The sequence below is a fragment of the Phascolarctos cinereus genome, unplaced genomic scaffold (assembly GCF_003287225.1).
Source record: "Phascolarctos cinereus isolate Bilbo 61053 unplaced genomic scaffold, phaCin_HiC Scaffold_5;HRSCAF=322, whole genome shotgun sequence".
Lineage (NCBI taxonomy): Eukaryota > Metazoa > Chordata > Mammalia > Diprotodontia > Phascolarctidae > Phascolarctos > Phascolarctos cinereus.
Genome location: NW_027555958.1, coordinates 425685953 through 425698475, shown reverse-complemented (window position 1 = coordinate 425698475; position 12523 = coordinate 425685953). Strand labels below are relative to the sequence as shown.

The window sequence follows — 12523 nt, the reverse complement described above, 5'->3', positions numbered from 1 at the left end:
GAAGGAAATGGCAAACCACTACAGTATCTTTGCCAAGAAAACCCCAAATAGGGTCATGGAGAGTCAGACATGATTGAAAAACAACTGAACAACAAATTTGGGATAACTCTGACCCCTCCCTTTAATCTTCTGCAGGTGCTGCCAATAATGTTATGAGTTCTAGACAAAGTTGAATTGGATTGATGATGAACAGATAAACTGATATCCAAAAGGAAAAAAAAAACATCATGGTGTAATGAAAGGAGTATTATGTTTGAAGTCAATAAATCATGAGTTCAAATCCCTTTTCTCCCATGTACTAGCTATGACCTTGGACAAGTCGCTAATCTGCTCTATACCATAATTTCCTATCTATAAAATGAGGAATTTGGATCAGATTACTGCCCAGGCCCACTTCAAGTCCTAAGATCGCCAGTTAGGGCATTTGATGATGTCACTGTGTGAAGTGGCATTGAGCGCAGCTAACACGGATGGAATTAAGGAAGGAGCATTGAATATAACTTCCCAGGGCAATGAGTCCATTTCTTAATTATTGGTATTCAGAACAGCTGATTAATCTTATGTTTCCACTCCTTGTAATTGACTTGGCTTTTTTCCAAAGATGATTTACAGTCTTTAATTCCAATAGATTTGTATCATTGTCCACTTTATGCATTGAGGATAATGATAATGGGTCATGGTTATTGTTTTTGTTCAGTCACTTGTCAGTCATGTATGACTTTTTGTGACCCCATTTGGAGTTTTCTTAGCAAAGGTGCTGGAGTGGCTTGCCATTTCCTTCTTTGGCTCATTTTATAGATGATGAAACTGAGTAACAGGATTAAGTGACTTCCCGAGGGTTATACAGCTAGTAAATGTCTAAGGCCAGATTTAAACCCAGGAAGATGAGTCTTCCTGACTCCAGACCTGGCACTCTATTCACTGTGTTACTTGGAAGGATTTTAAATACCTCTGTGTACATGACATTGTGCTAAATGTTATGTACACTTGAACTAAATGAGGAAAATGGAAAGAATACTGTACGGGCAGGAGACCTAGGGTGTAGTTATATTTCTGATGTTAAAATAGCATCTCTGGGATGAAGAGTCAGCCTCTTCCTCCTCATGTCCTCTTCTGGGCTTCTCTGGCTTCCTTCAAGACTTGGCTCCAAACCTATCATCTTCATGAGGCCTTTTTAGGTCCTCTTCTTCACTGCCCCGCCCCCAGCCCCGCCGCTGCTAGTGCCTTTCCTCTGAGATGACTTTCCATTGACTCTGCCTATATCTTGTATGCACACAGTTGTTTGCATGTCATCTCTCCCATTAGACTGGGAGCTCCTTGAGGGTTGGGATTAGCATTTAGCACAGTGTGTGGCACATTGTAAGCTCTTAAGACATTTTTACTGACTGACTGAGGACTCGTTTTTGCCTTTTCGTGTGTTCCTCGTGCTTAGCACTGTTCCTGGCATATAATTAGGGTTCAACAAATGCTTGTTAACTGCTAATCACTAACTGGCTCTGTCAATTTGAGCAGGTCACTTCACATTTCTTGATCCATTTTTTATCTATGAAATGAGCAAGATGGACTACATGAACTCCAAAGGGCCCTTCCAGCTCCAAAATTATTTGATTCTACAACAGCTGCGGGGCCTTGGACATGGAGTGGGCTGATTAGTTCAGATAGTACATTGTCAATGAGTTCAATGTAGTAGTTTCAATCCCAGTAGAGGTCAATTAGTTTGACTGTTATTTATGGTCACGAGATGGTATAAGTAACTGATGGCCTACTAGAGCTGGGCTGGGAAGTCATGGTGCTGGTCCCAGAGTCAGAACTTTGGGTAAATCATTTAGCACCCAGATGTAAAGCAAGGATAATAACAACCCTAGTTAAGCAAGGATCAAATGAAGCAACAGTGCAGCTAGGAAACATTGTGTCCTTTAGAACTTTTTGGGAAAAGCAGGTCTTGAATGGAAATTTCTTGCTGACTGAGTGTTGTATCTCCATTTCCTGGACTCACATACTGTCATTGAGGGGATTATTTAAAAAAGGCCATTCCTAAATTGTCTAGAGCCATTTATTTTTGAGTCTAAAGAAAATACACTTTGTGAGTCCCTCCAGACCTCATGAATGAAAGCCAGATGAGCCTCCACAACTAAAAGAGAACATATAGGAATTGGAACATTTTTAGAGCATAGTCACACCAATGATTAAGGCCCCAAGGAATCTGAGATCATTTAGCCTAGAAAAGAGAAGGCTAAGATGTGACTTAATCATGGCCTTAAAAAAAAAAGTAACAGTCATTTTTTTTTTGTTGTTTTTAAGAGGCTTGTACCCAGCTTTTTTCATTTCCACTAAGGAAAGATCAAGAGAAAACAGGTTTACTTTAAGGGGTCATGGGAAGTGCCCAGAATTAGCACAAAGGCTGTCTAAGTTCACTGTAAATCAAGGCACAATACCCAGAGTGAATGTGATGTGCCTTCTCTTGGACGTGTAAACCGTTATACTCAATCAGAAAGATGTAATCTTGGAAACAAAAATGTTTACATACCAAGTTTTCTGGCCCTTTGGTTTTCCCTAAACATTTAACGGTCTCATGGGCTAATGTTAGATATATTACCATTGTGGGACATGAAATGTGTTAGTTTTTAACTTACAAATAGGATTGATATGCCCTGGAATTAGGTTTTTGAAGGAGACTGAACAAAATCATTGGAATGGAATGGAAATTTGTGTCTAATGATAGCCATCTCTAGGGTAGCGGTAGGAGGCAGAAAAAAAGCTAAAAAAAAGAAAATTACATTATAGCTTTATTTTATATTTAAAAGGAATAGCAAGTTGTACATAATAGATTTGCAGCTTCGTGTACAATTGTCTTTTTTTCCCCTACTCTACTATGTTATAGAAGTACCTGTTTATTTCTCAAGTTCAGAATAAAATAAATAAATTTTTTTCTTCTTTTTTTTTGGGGGGGCAGGCAATGGGGTTAAGTGACTTGCCCACGGTCACACAGCTATTAAGGTGTCAAGTATCTGAGTCCAGATTTGAACTCAGGTCCTCCTGACTTCAGGGCCAGTGTTATATCCACTGCGTCACAAACAAATAATTTTTAAAAAGCACTTATTAAGTACCCACCACCACTGTGCTAAGTATTGAGGATACAAATAGAAAAGAAAAACAGAGTCTAAAAGATGGAGACAACCCATAAAGGAGGGTTTGGTTCATTTCAAGGCAGATGGAAACGTCAGGTGGTAATTAGGGAAGTTCAGAGAAGGAGGGCAGCAGGGCTGAAGGTAGGCCCTGTAGACTTGGGAAGCAAGAATGTGGATCAGCATCTAGTGCCTGCTGGAAACTGGGCAATGGGGCAATAAGGGATCAGGGGAGGAGAACGGTCTCTGGCTCCCTGGTATGGCATTTGATGGTACTGGCCTGGAGTCTGTTGGCAGGTTAGAATGGGGGATGGGGGTGGAGGTGGGGGTGGGGAACAGCTAGGTCTATTATGTATGTAGAGCTAGAAGATTCATTATTCACTGCTTATGAAGTCCCTACTATGCAGAAGTCATGATCCTGCTTGTTGGCGGGGGAAAGGAGTGGATATCCTTTTCTAATTCCTCTAGGCCTAATATTTACAACCTTTTCTCAGTCATAATTATGTTGTTTAGTGAGTTTGGAGGTCTGAAGTACTGATTTGGATGGGACTTTAAAATGATGAATGATGTGTCTCCCTGGAATGTAAGACACAGGCCCCAAAGACGCAGTGTTGAAAATAAAGGATTTGGTGCTTTTCACTATGAAAGACATCAACTCCTGAGCTAAACACTAAAGATTTAAAACTCTCTGCCTCCAGCTTACCTCCTATCCTAGCTCACTTATCCCAACAGCTTTTTGTCTAATAACATCCTTAGAAATATTGGCAGTTCTCCCCAAGGATTATAGTGACTCAAAAGGAATGCACATGGATAGACCAATATTTATCTATCTTCATGCCTCTGTTAAAGATATAAATAGCAGTAGAAGGATTGATTTGATTCCATAATTGTTCATTTTGTCATCACAATTCCATGGATTATAGAACCTCCAAGTCAAATTTCAGTTAATAAAGTACACTGAGCCAGTAATTGAATGCCCCAAGAAATCCAACAGGGCTGTAGCTGTGTTATTGGTTATTTAGGTCCAGGACTTGTACAAAAGTAGTAAGAGTGAAGAATGGGAAGTAGTGAGTTTGAACCTTACCTAAAGCACTTACCAAAAAAGAAAAAAAAACCACACAGAATCAGAAGAGATGTTTTGGACCGATGAAAAGATGGCTTTTAAAAACTCTATTGGAAAGAAGAAGACTAAAGGAGGAATAGGGAGTGGGTGAGATGATGATAATAGAAAATAGAAAGAAGGTAGAATTACTTCTTGCTTCTGTTTTCTTTTCTAAAGAGGGGGATCTTTGGACTGGAAAGAGAAGAACAAGAACACTAGATTGGGAGTCAGCAGTCCAAGGACTAGGAGCTTAGTTTTAAGGAACTAATAGTCTTATTGCTCAGACCACATTTGGAATATTGTGTTCATTTCTAGACACCATATTGGAGAAAATGAGTTGGTGAGCACTGCCTCGAACATAGCCTGGGAAGACTTTCATAAATGTTTATTGATTGATTGATCTCTAAGCGAGCAACCATGATACTCAAAGACCTTGAATTCCTGGCGTATGAGGATTGATGGAGGAACTAGGGTTGTTTAACTTGGAGAAGAGAAGGACTTGGTGAGGCAGTCTTAAATTACTAAAAGGAGTGCTGTGTGGGAAAGGGACTTGTTATATTTATCAATCAATAGACATTTATTAAATGCATGCTATGTGCCAGGCGTTGTGGTAAATAATGGGGATACAAGGGCAAAAGACAGTGCCTGCCTTCAAGAAGCTTACAATTTATTTGGCCTCTAAGGGCAAAAATAGGATTAATCAATCAATCAAGTAGCATTTATTAAGTGCCTATTACACGCCAGGCACTGTGTAAGTGCTGGGGATACAACGAAAAGCAAAACAAAACAGTCCCCATTCTCAAGGGCTGAAATTGCAGAGGTGGACTTAATTGTCAGGTATGGAGTGGACAAGAAGGTATCATTAAGGTCCTTTACAATTCTGAAATCCTATGATTCCATGTGCTTCTGAGTTCTGTCACTACCTGGGTCTGTCACCTTGAGAAGTCACTTCTCTGTAGGCCTTAGCTTCTCTATCTGTAAAATGAAGAGGTTGGCTTAGTTGATTTCTAAAGTTCCTTTCCAGCTCTGCCATTTTCGATTTATTGATTTTAACTATTTTGACCTTCCCTGCCCTGTATTCTAAGACATTTTGCTAAGCCAATCAAGTAGTTTTGCTCTTTCCCAAAATGATTCAGTAGAGAGCTACAGTACTAGGTGAAGAGCAAATACAGCAAAAAGGAGAGGGAAGAGCGGCCAATGGTGAAGGATGAGCTGGGACTGGGGACAGGGATGGGGGATGGAGTCAGACTTGGAGCAATGGAAAAGTTCTAACAGGAGATCTGGCGTAAAGTGGTAGAGACTTGGAAGCGCCATCTTGGTCATCACCTCACTGTGTAATCTTGCCCAAGTGACTTTCTTAAAACTCTATTCCCTTTTCTACAAAATGAGGGAAATTAGACTGTGAATATGAAGGTCCCTTCCAATTCCCTGACTTCCAAGCAAGGATGATGACAAGAATCAATTAACAATTCTGGCCTCAGACACTTACTAGCTGTGTGACCCTGGGCAAGTCACTTAACCTTGTCTGCCTCAGTTTTCCCATCTGTAAAATGAGCTGACAAAGGAAATGGCAAACTGTTCCAGTATCTTTGCCAAGAAAACCTTAAATGGGGTCATGAAGAGCCAGAGACAAATGAGAAATGATTGAACAACAATTATTATTATAGCTAGCATTTAGATAGAGATTTAAGGTTTGCAAAACACATATATTATCTCATTTTATCCTGACAACCATTACAGGTAGGCACTAATATAATCCACATTTTATAGATAAGGAAAGTGAGGTAGATAGAGGCTAACTGACTTATCTAAGGTCAAATTGCTACTGTTTAAGGCAAGATTTGAAGGTTTTCCTGACTCTAGGTCCAGCACTAATAGTAGTCCAGACTTACAGTTGTTCTGCAAAAGCTTCTCCAGGGAATCACGCCACTGTAAAGCCTCTTCTGGTGAAGGCCTAAAGTCAGAGGAAGAGAAGGAAGTGAGTGAAGACCATGATTGGAGAGTTAAATATAGCCTCCTCCGACCACCCCTAACAGCAGAATGTGGGGGACAGACTTGTTCTTCCAGTTGTAGAGTTGACTTTGTGCTAATGTCCCTACAGGGCCTCCTCTGGTCATCCTGGTGCCCTCTTTGCGGCATGGCTGATCCAGTTTAAGAGATCTTCCCTGGGGCCTTGGGAAATTGCATCTAGTATTTCCTTTGTACCCCTCCACAGTCTCTATCACAGAATCACAGGATGTTAAAGCTGAAAGGGACATTACAGATCACCCAGTCTGACCTCCTTGTTTCACTGAAGGAAAAACTGAGGCCCAGAAAAGGCACTTGACTTGCTAGAGGCCACACAGCTGGACCCTTAACCCAGGGCTCACTGCACCCCACCTAACCATAACCATGCTCTCTGTAAAGCTAGCACAAACACAGCCTCACCCAACTGTCCTACCCTGGGGACTAAACCTCTGCTTTTGTCTCTTCTTCTTCCATACTAGTTTCTCAGAGCAGGTGCTTCCTCTACCAGTGAAGATTACAACTCTTCCAAAAAAGGGATCATTCCTGACAGCCGGCCTTCTGGTAATGACCTTGTTAGAGCTTAGCCAGGCTGGCCTTGGACAACAAATCTGTCACTTAAAGCTTCCCAGCATGATGGAACCTGCCAAGTAGATCAGCTGCATTCCATTGGGAGAGCCACTGAAAACCCAGAGTCACTGCCACCCTGTGGGGAGGCATCGGAAAGATGCCTCACCAGCATTATAATCTCCCTAACTATATCTGGCATAGTAGGATAAGTAATGAGTCAGTAAGACCTGGTTTGCAATCCTTGGCTTTATTTTATCGGTGTGACCAGGAGCAATTCATTTAACCTCTCTAGGGCATCTGATGACACAATGGATAAAGCTCCACGCCAGGAGGTTGAAAGACCTGAGTTCAAATCTGGCCTCAGACACTTACTAACTGTATGATCCTGGGCAAGCACAGCTATTTGCATCCATTTTCTCAACTATAAAATAGGATCATAATAGCACCCACCTCCCAGGGTTGCTGTGAAGATCAAATGAGATAATATTTTTAAAGAGCTTAGCATGGTGCCTGGCCCATAATAGGTGCTTAGTAAGTCCTTCCTTCCTTCCTTCCTTCCTTCCTTCCTTCCTTCCTTCCTTCCTTCCTTCCTTCCTTCCTTCTTTCCTTCCTTCCATCCTTCCTTCCTTCCTCCTTCCTCCTTCCTTCCCCCTCCTTCCTTCCTCCTTCCCTCCTTCCCTCCTTCCTTCCTTCCTTCCTTCCTTCCTTCCTTCCTTCCTTCCTTCCTTCCTTTCTTTTTTTCCTTCCCTCCTTCTTCATCCTTTCCTCCCTTCTTCCTTGGTTTCTTCATCTGTAAAATCGTGATAAGATTGGCCATATCTATCTTACAGGATTATTGTGAAGCTAAGACTATGTAATCAATCAATAAAAAATTATTAAGTAAATATCATGTGCTAGGGGATGGAGATACAAAGACAAAGCTGAAGCAGTCTTTGCTTTCGGAAGAGTTTTCATTCTTTTGGCTCAGTGACACAGTGGTCACTTAAGGCTGATGACTTTTGGGAGAGGCAAGATATTAGTATATATGAAATAAATACAAAATAAGGTACTTTAGAAAAGGAGGGAGCACGCTAGCAAAAGTAGTGTATGGCAACACTTCCCAGTGACAGAATACTGGAGCTAAGTCTTAAAAGAAGTAAAGAATTCTGAAACAAAGGTCAGGAGGGAAGCATTTCAAGAATGGAGGATGGACAGACATTATAGAAAAGTAGGCCATTGCTCAATTAGTTATTAATAATCTGCTGATGTAGATTACATTTATACCTCTATTCACATCTCATCACATTCTCATTCAGATTCCAAAAAAGGTACATGAAACACTGTTTTCAGTAGGATATATAGCTAAATGAAACCTATCACAAATTTATGCTATCCTATACATGTCTATAGAAGCAGCTAGGTGGCGCAGTGTATAGAATTCCCGGCCTGGAGTCAAGGAAGACACCTTCCTGAGTTCAAATATGGCCTTAGACACTTACTAGCTGTGTGATCCTGGGCAAGTCACTTAACCCTGTTTGCCTCAGTTTCCTCATTTGAAAAATGAGCTGGAGAAAGAAATGGCAAACCCTTTCAGTATCTTTGTCAACAAAACCTCAAACGGGGTCACAAAGAGTCATACACTACTGAAATATCTAAATAACAATAACTAAAAATAGAAACATGTCTACAGAGAAACTTGAGTGACTTTGACTGGTCCTATTATAACTGGGTAATGTGGAGCCTGAGAGCTAGGCAAAGAATAAAGTATTCAATTTTTTGACCACAGGCACCCTGAATGCCTATATTGATTCAAAAAGAAGGGATAAAAGAATCATAGATTTTGAGATGAAAGGGACCGGAGAGGTCATAGATATAGTCTAATTCCATCCTCCATTTTACAGATGACATTGAGACCCAAAAAGCTTAACTGACATGCATAAGATCACCTAGGTAGGTAGTAAATGCCAAAACTAGGATTTCCAAATCTAGCACTCCCATATAATTTGCCATTACTTGGATATCAATATAGAGAAACTCTGTTTGAGTTTCTAGTTCCTGCAACACACTTCTATGTCAGGAACACAGGACTTTCCGGTGTCCCCTTTGCAGGGATGAAAAGGCAGGGGGTGTAAAGGAAGGACTGATTGGTTGCTTTAGTCCTGGCTCCACTAGCCTCAACTATCTAATGAGACAGTAATTTTAATGTGTTTAGCACAGTGACTTTCACATAGTGGATACTTAACAAATCCTTCCTTACTTTCCCTCCTACCCTGCATTTTCTTCCTCCCTCTCTTAGTTGCTCTCTTTCCTTCGTTCCTTTCTTTGTTCTTTTCTTTCTTTCCTTCCTTCTGCTTTCTAATCAAAGAACTGAAGCATTTATCAGGATGACAGGGGCAATAAGCTTCCTATGAAATGATTCATTTGAATGACTTGTAGACACTTTGCATAAATTTGCTGGATAATTACCTCTACTGAGGGGCAGCTGGATAGAGAACCAGGTCAGGAATCAGGAAGACCTGAGTTCAAATCCCATCTCATTTATTAGCTATGACATCCTGGTCACGTCACTTCAATTTGTTTGCCTCAGTTTCCTCATCTGGAAAATGGGGATAGATAATAATAGCACCTGCCTTTTAGGGTTGTTGTGAAGATCAATATAAATGCTAGCTATAACACTTGACAAAAGTCAAGATAACTGGCGATGGCCTGGGATGCAGTGGATGACCTTGGCATTTTCCATGTCTGACCAACTCTAAGCGCTCCACAGCACCTGCTTCAACCTCCTTCATGGCCTTTGGAACAAATTGTTCTCATCCATCCATTCTACCAGGAAAAGTCATCATGTGCTTGGGTAGATACTCCCCCACCCAACTCACCAATGGGTTGAAAACCCTTTGGCTACCCTCAGCCTGGGCTAGCCCATCTGCCTAGATGTTTACCAGGGTGTGTGTGTAACTTCTTGGAACTACAGGTGAGAATTGAGTGCCAGGTGGACACCAAAGGTGAATGAGCAGCCCTGAGTTAACTCAGGTTGATATGGGGCTGACAAGGATTTTCACCAGGTGTCAAATAATAAAAGATAACATTTACATAGCACTTTAAGCTCTGCAAAAAATGTATAAATATTAGCTCATTTGATCTTTAACAATAACCCTGGGGAGGTAGTGCTTTTTTTAATCTTCATTTTACAGATGAGAAAACCAAGGCAGACAGAGTTTCAGTGGTGTATCCAAGGTCACACAGCTAGTATTTGAGGCAGGATTTGAACTTAGGTGTTCCTGACTCTAGGTCCAGTATCTGATCCAGAGATAAAACACTTTAAATTAGAAGGGGCTGCTGAGGGAAGTGAGGAGGAATGAATGTGCCTCTTTTCCTTCTCTTGCTCTAGGATGGCATTAGGCCATGAGAGAAGAAGTACTGAAAAAGAGGATTAAGATTGAATGCAGGGGCAGCTAGGTGGTACAATAGGTAGAGCACTGGCCCTGGAATCAGGAGGATGTGAGTTCAAATGTTGACTCAGACATTTACTAGCTGTGTGATCCTGGTGAAGTCACTTAACCCTGTTTGCCTTTCCGCCCCCCCCTAAAAAAAATGAATGCTGCGTCTTCTGGGAAAAGCCAGGTTTCTGTGATCCCCCCCCAAAAAGAATGTGAAATGAAGAGATTCAGGGCAAAAATATAGTGCTTATAATATTTGCTGGCTGGATGGTTAGGTTAGCTGAGGTAGAAGGATTCATTAAAACTTTGTAACAAAGAAATCAAAGCCCCCCTGACTAGAGGCAGGGAGATGGACTAGCAAACTTACTGAGTTCTTCAAGCCCCCCAGAGTGCTTAGCTCTGTGAATATTCTCTCCAGAGAGAAGTGCATCACTGTCTCCCCTTTCCTCCAGTTAATAGTAAGGGGTATCAGTAAAGAGCTATCACATGAGCAGGGACACTGGGCTTGAGTGTGTTACCATATCCAATTTGTCTCTAATGGGCTTTTGAAAACTAGGCTAATGGTCAATAATGGTAGCGCATCACAGCCAAAATTAAATCCCTGAAAGGGACATCTGCAGAGTCTGCCTGGGCTTTAAATTAGCTCAGATTGATTCAAAGATACAAAGTCAAGCAGGACGCATCTCCCACTGCATAAGACCCAGCATTCTGATTACCAGCCCAGGAAGCACCCAAGTTCATTTTGTCTCAATTCTCTGAACTCCAGTCCTTTCATTAAGGCAAGGCTTTGGAAAAAAAGAGACATAGATCAAAGTGACCAGAAAACACCCTGGTTTTAAAGGTCATGGTGGACTCTAATTCTCGAGGTGGTAGATAGGACAGAGAAGATATGTTGGAGGTGGGGGGAAAGTGATTGGTCTGGAATGCCAATGGTGATACAATGAATAGATATAAGGTAAAATAAAAAACATTTTACATGTAGCCATTTAATTCTTCTCGGGATGGCCTGGATAAATGAAATTCACAGATGATCCAAAAACCTTATGTTTGCTCATTATCTCAATGGCCTCCACCAAGGCATTTGCCAGAGCTATTGGCAAGAAACCAATGAGACAAGATTGAAAAATTGAAGTGCCTTTCACTCATTGACATATTTCATTCTCTCCCTGCTCCAGCTCGGTGATTGAAACCACTTGCAACCAATTCATTAGTCAACAAATATTCTTGGGTACCAGTAACTTCCCCAGTACCCTTCTAGCTTCTGTGAGGAATACAAAATGAGTACGTCTTATATAAAATTTATATTTTTGTCTACTTGTTTCTTTTTCAACTAGCTGTCAATATCCACCAGGGCAGGTATCATGCATTGTTTCTTTGTATCCCCAACTTTGCTGATGCTCAGCACTGATCAAATTTTTGTTGTTCAGGTATTTCAGCTGTATCTGACTCTTCAGTGAAGATACTGGAGTGGTTGGTCATTTCTTTCTCCAGCTCATTTTATGGATTTTAAAAGATACAAAACTTAGGCAAACAGTTAAGTGACTTGCCCAGGGTCATACAGATAGTAAGTGTCTGGGGCCAGATTTGAACTCATGAAAATTAGTCTTCCTGACTCTAGGCCTGGCATTCCATCCACTGTTCCACCAAGCTGCCCACTGGCAGCTGTAAGTTGCAGATACTCAAAAATAGGGGCTTAGGGAAGGGATATGACTAGAATGGTCAAGGAAAACTTGAAGGTGGTAATACTTTAGCTGGACCTTGGAGGAAAGGGTGAGTTTGGTTAAGCACAGAGAAAAGAGGAGGCCATTTCAGGCAGAGAAAATGAATCTTTATGGAACTTTTCTCCTTTTTTGTGAGGCAATTGAGGTTAAGTGACTTGCCTAGGGTCACACAGCTCGTAAGCATCAAGTGTCTGAGGCCAGATTTGAACTCAGGTCTTCCTGACTCCCAAGGTCAGAGCTCAATCCACTGCACCACCTAGGTGCCCACTTTTCTCCTTTTGTGAAGTGTGCTTAATGAGTGATTTGAATCTCTTATTCTCTTCCTATCCTTATCAACCTTCTGGTAGGTATTCTGGTGTAGTGAATGGTAAAAATAAAATAAAACTTATTTCCAAATAGGGATAAAGGGAAGAATCTGGACTCTTGTAAAACATGCAAAGAATCTCTTGAATGTTTGTATTATAAACTTAGTTTGTGGCACCATTATAGCAACCTATTCATAATTTCATTTTCTTGTGATTCTTGTCTCCATTTCCAAAGAAAAATGAGTTATCTAGGCCTTGGCCTCTGTTTAATTCACAAAAC

The 12523-nt window shown here is 41.1% G+C and overlaps 1 protein-coding gene across 1 annotated transcript in view; it reads right to left on the bottom strand.

The window, feature by feature from the left end:
* Positions 1-12523, bottom strand: part of RGS5 (regulator of G protein signaling 5) — a 100509-nt gene that overhangs the window by 24610 nt on the left and 63376 nt on the right. The window contains 1 exon segment of the mRNA XM_020988602.2: positions 6120-6181. Coding sequence (XP_020844261.1) covers positions 6120-6181 — 62 coding nt within the window.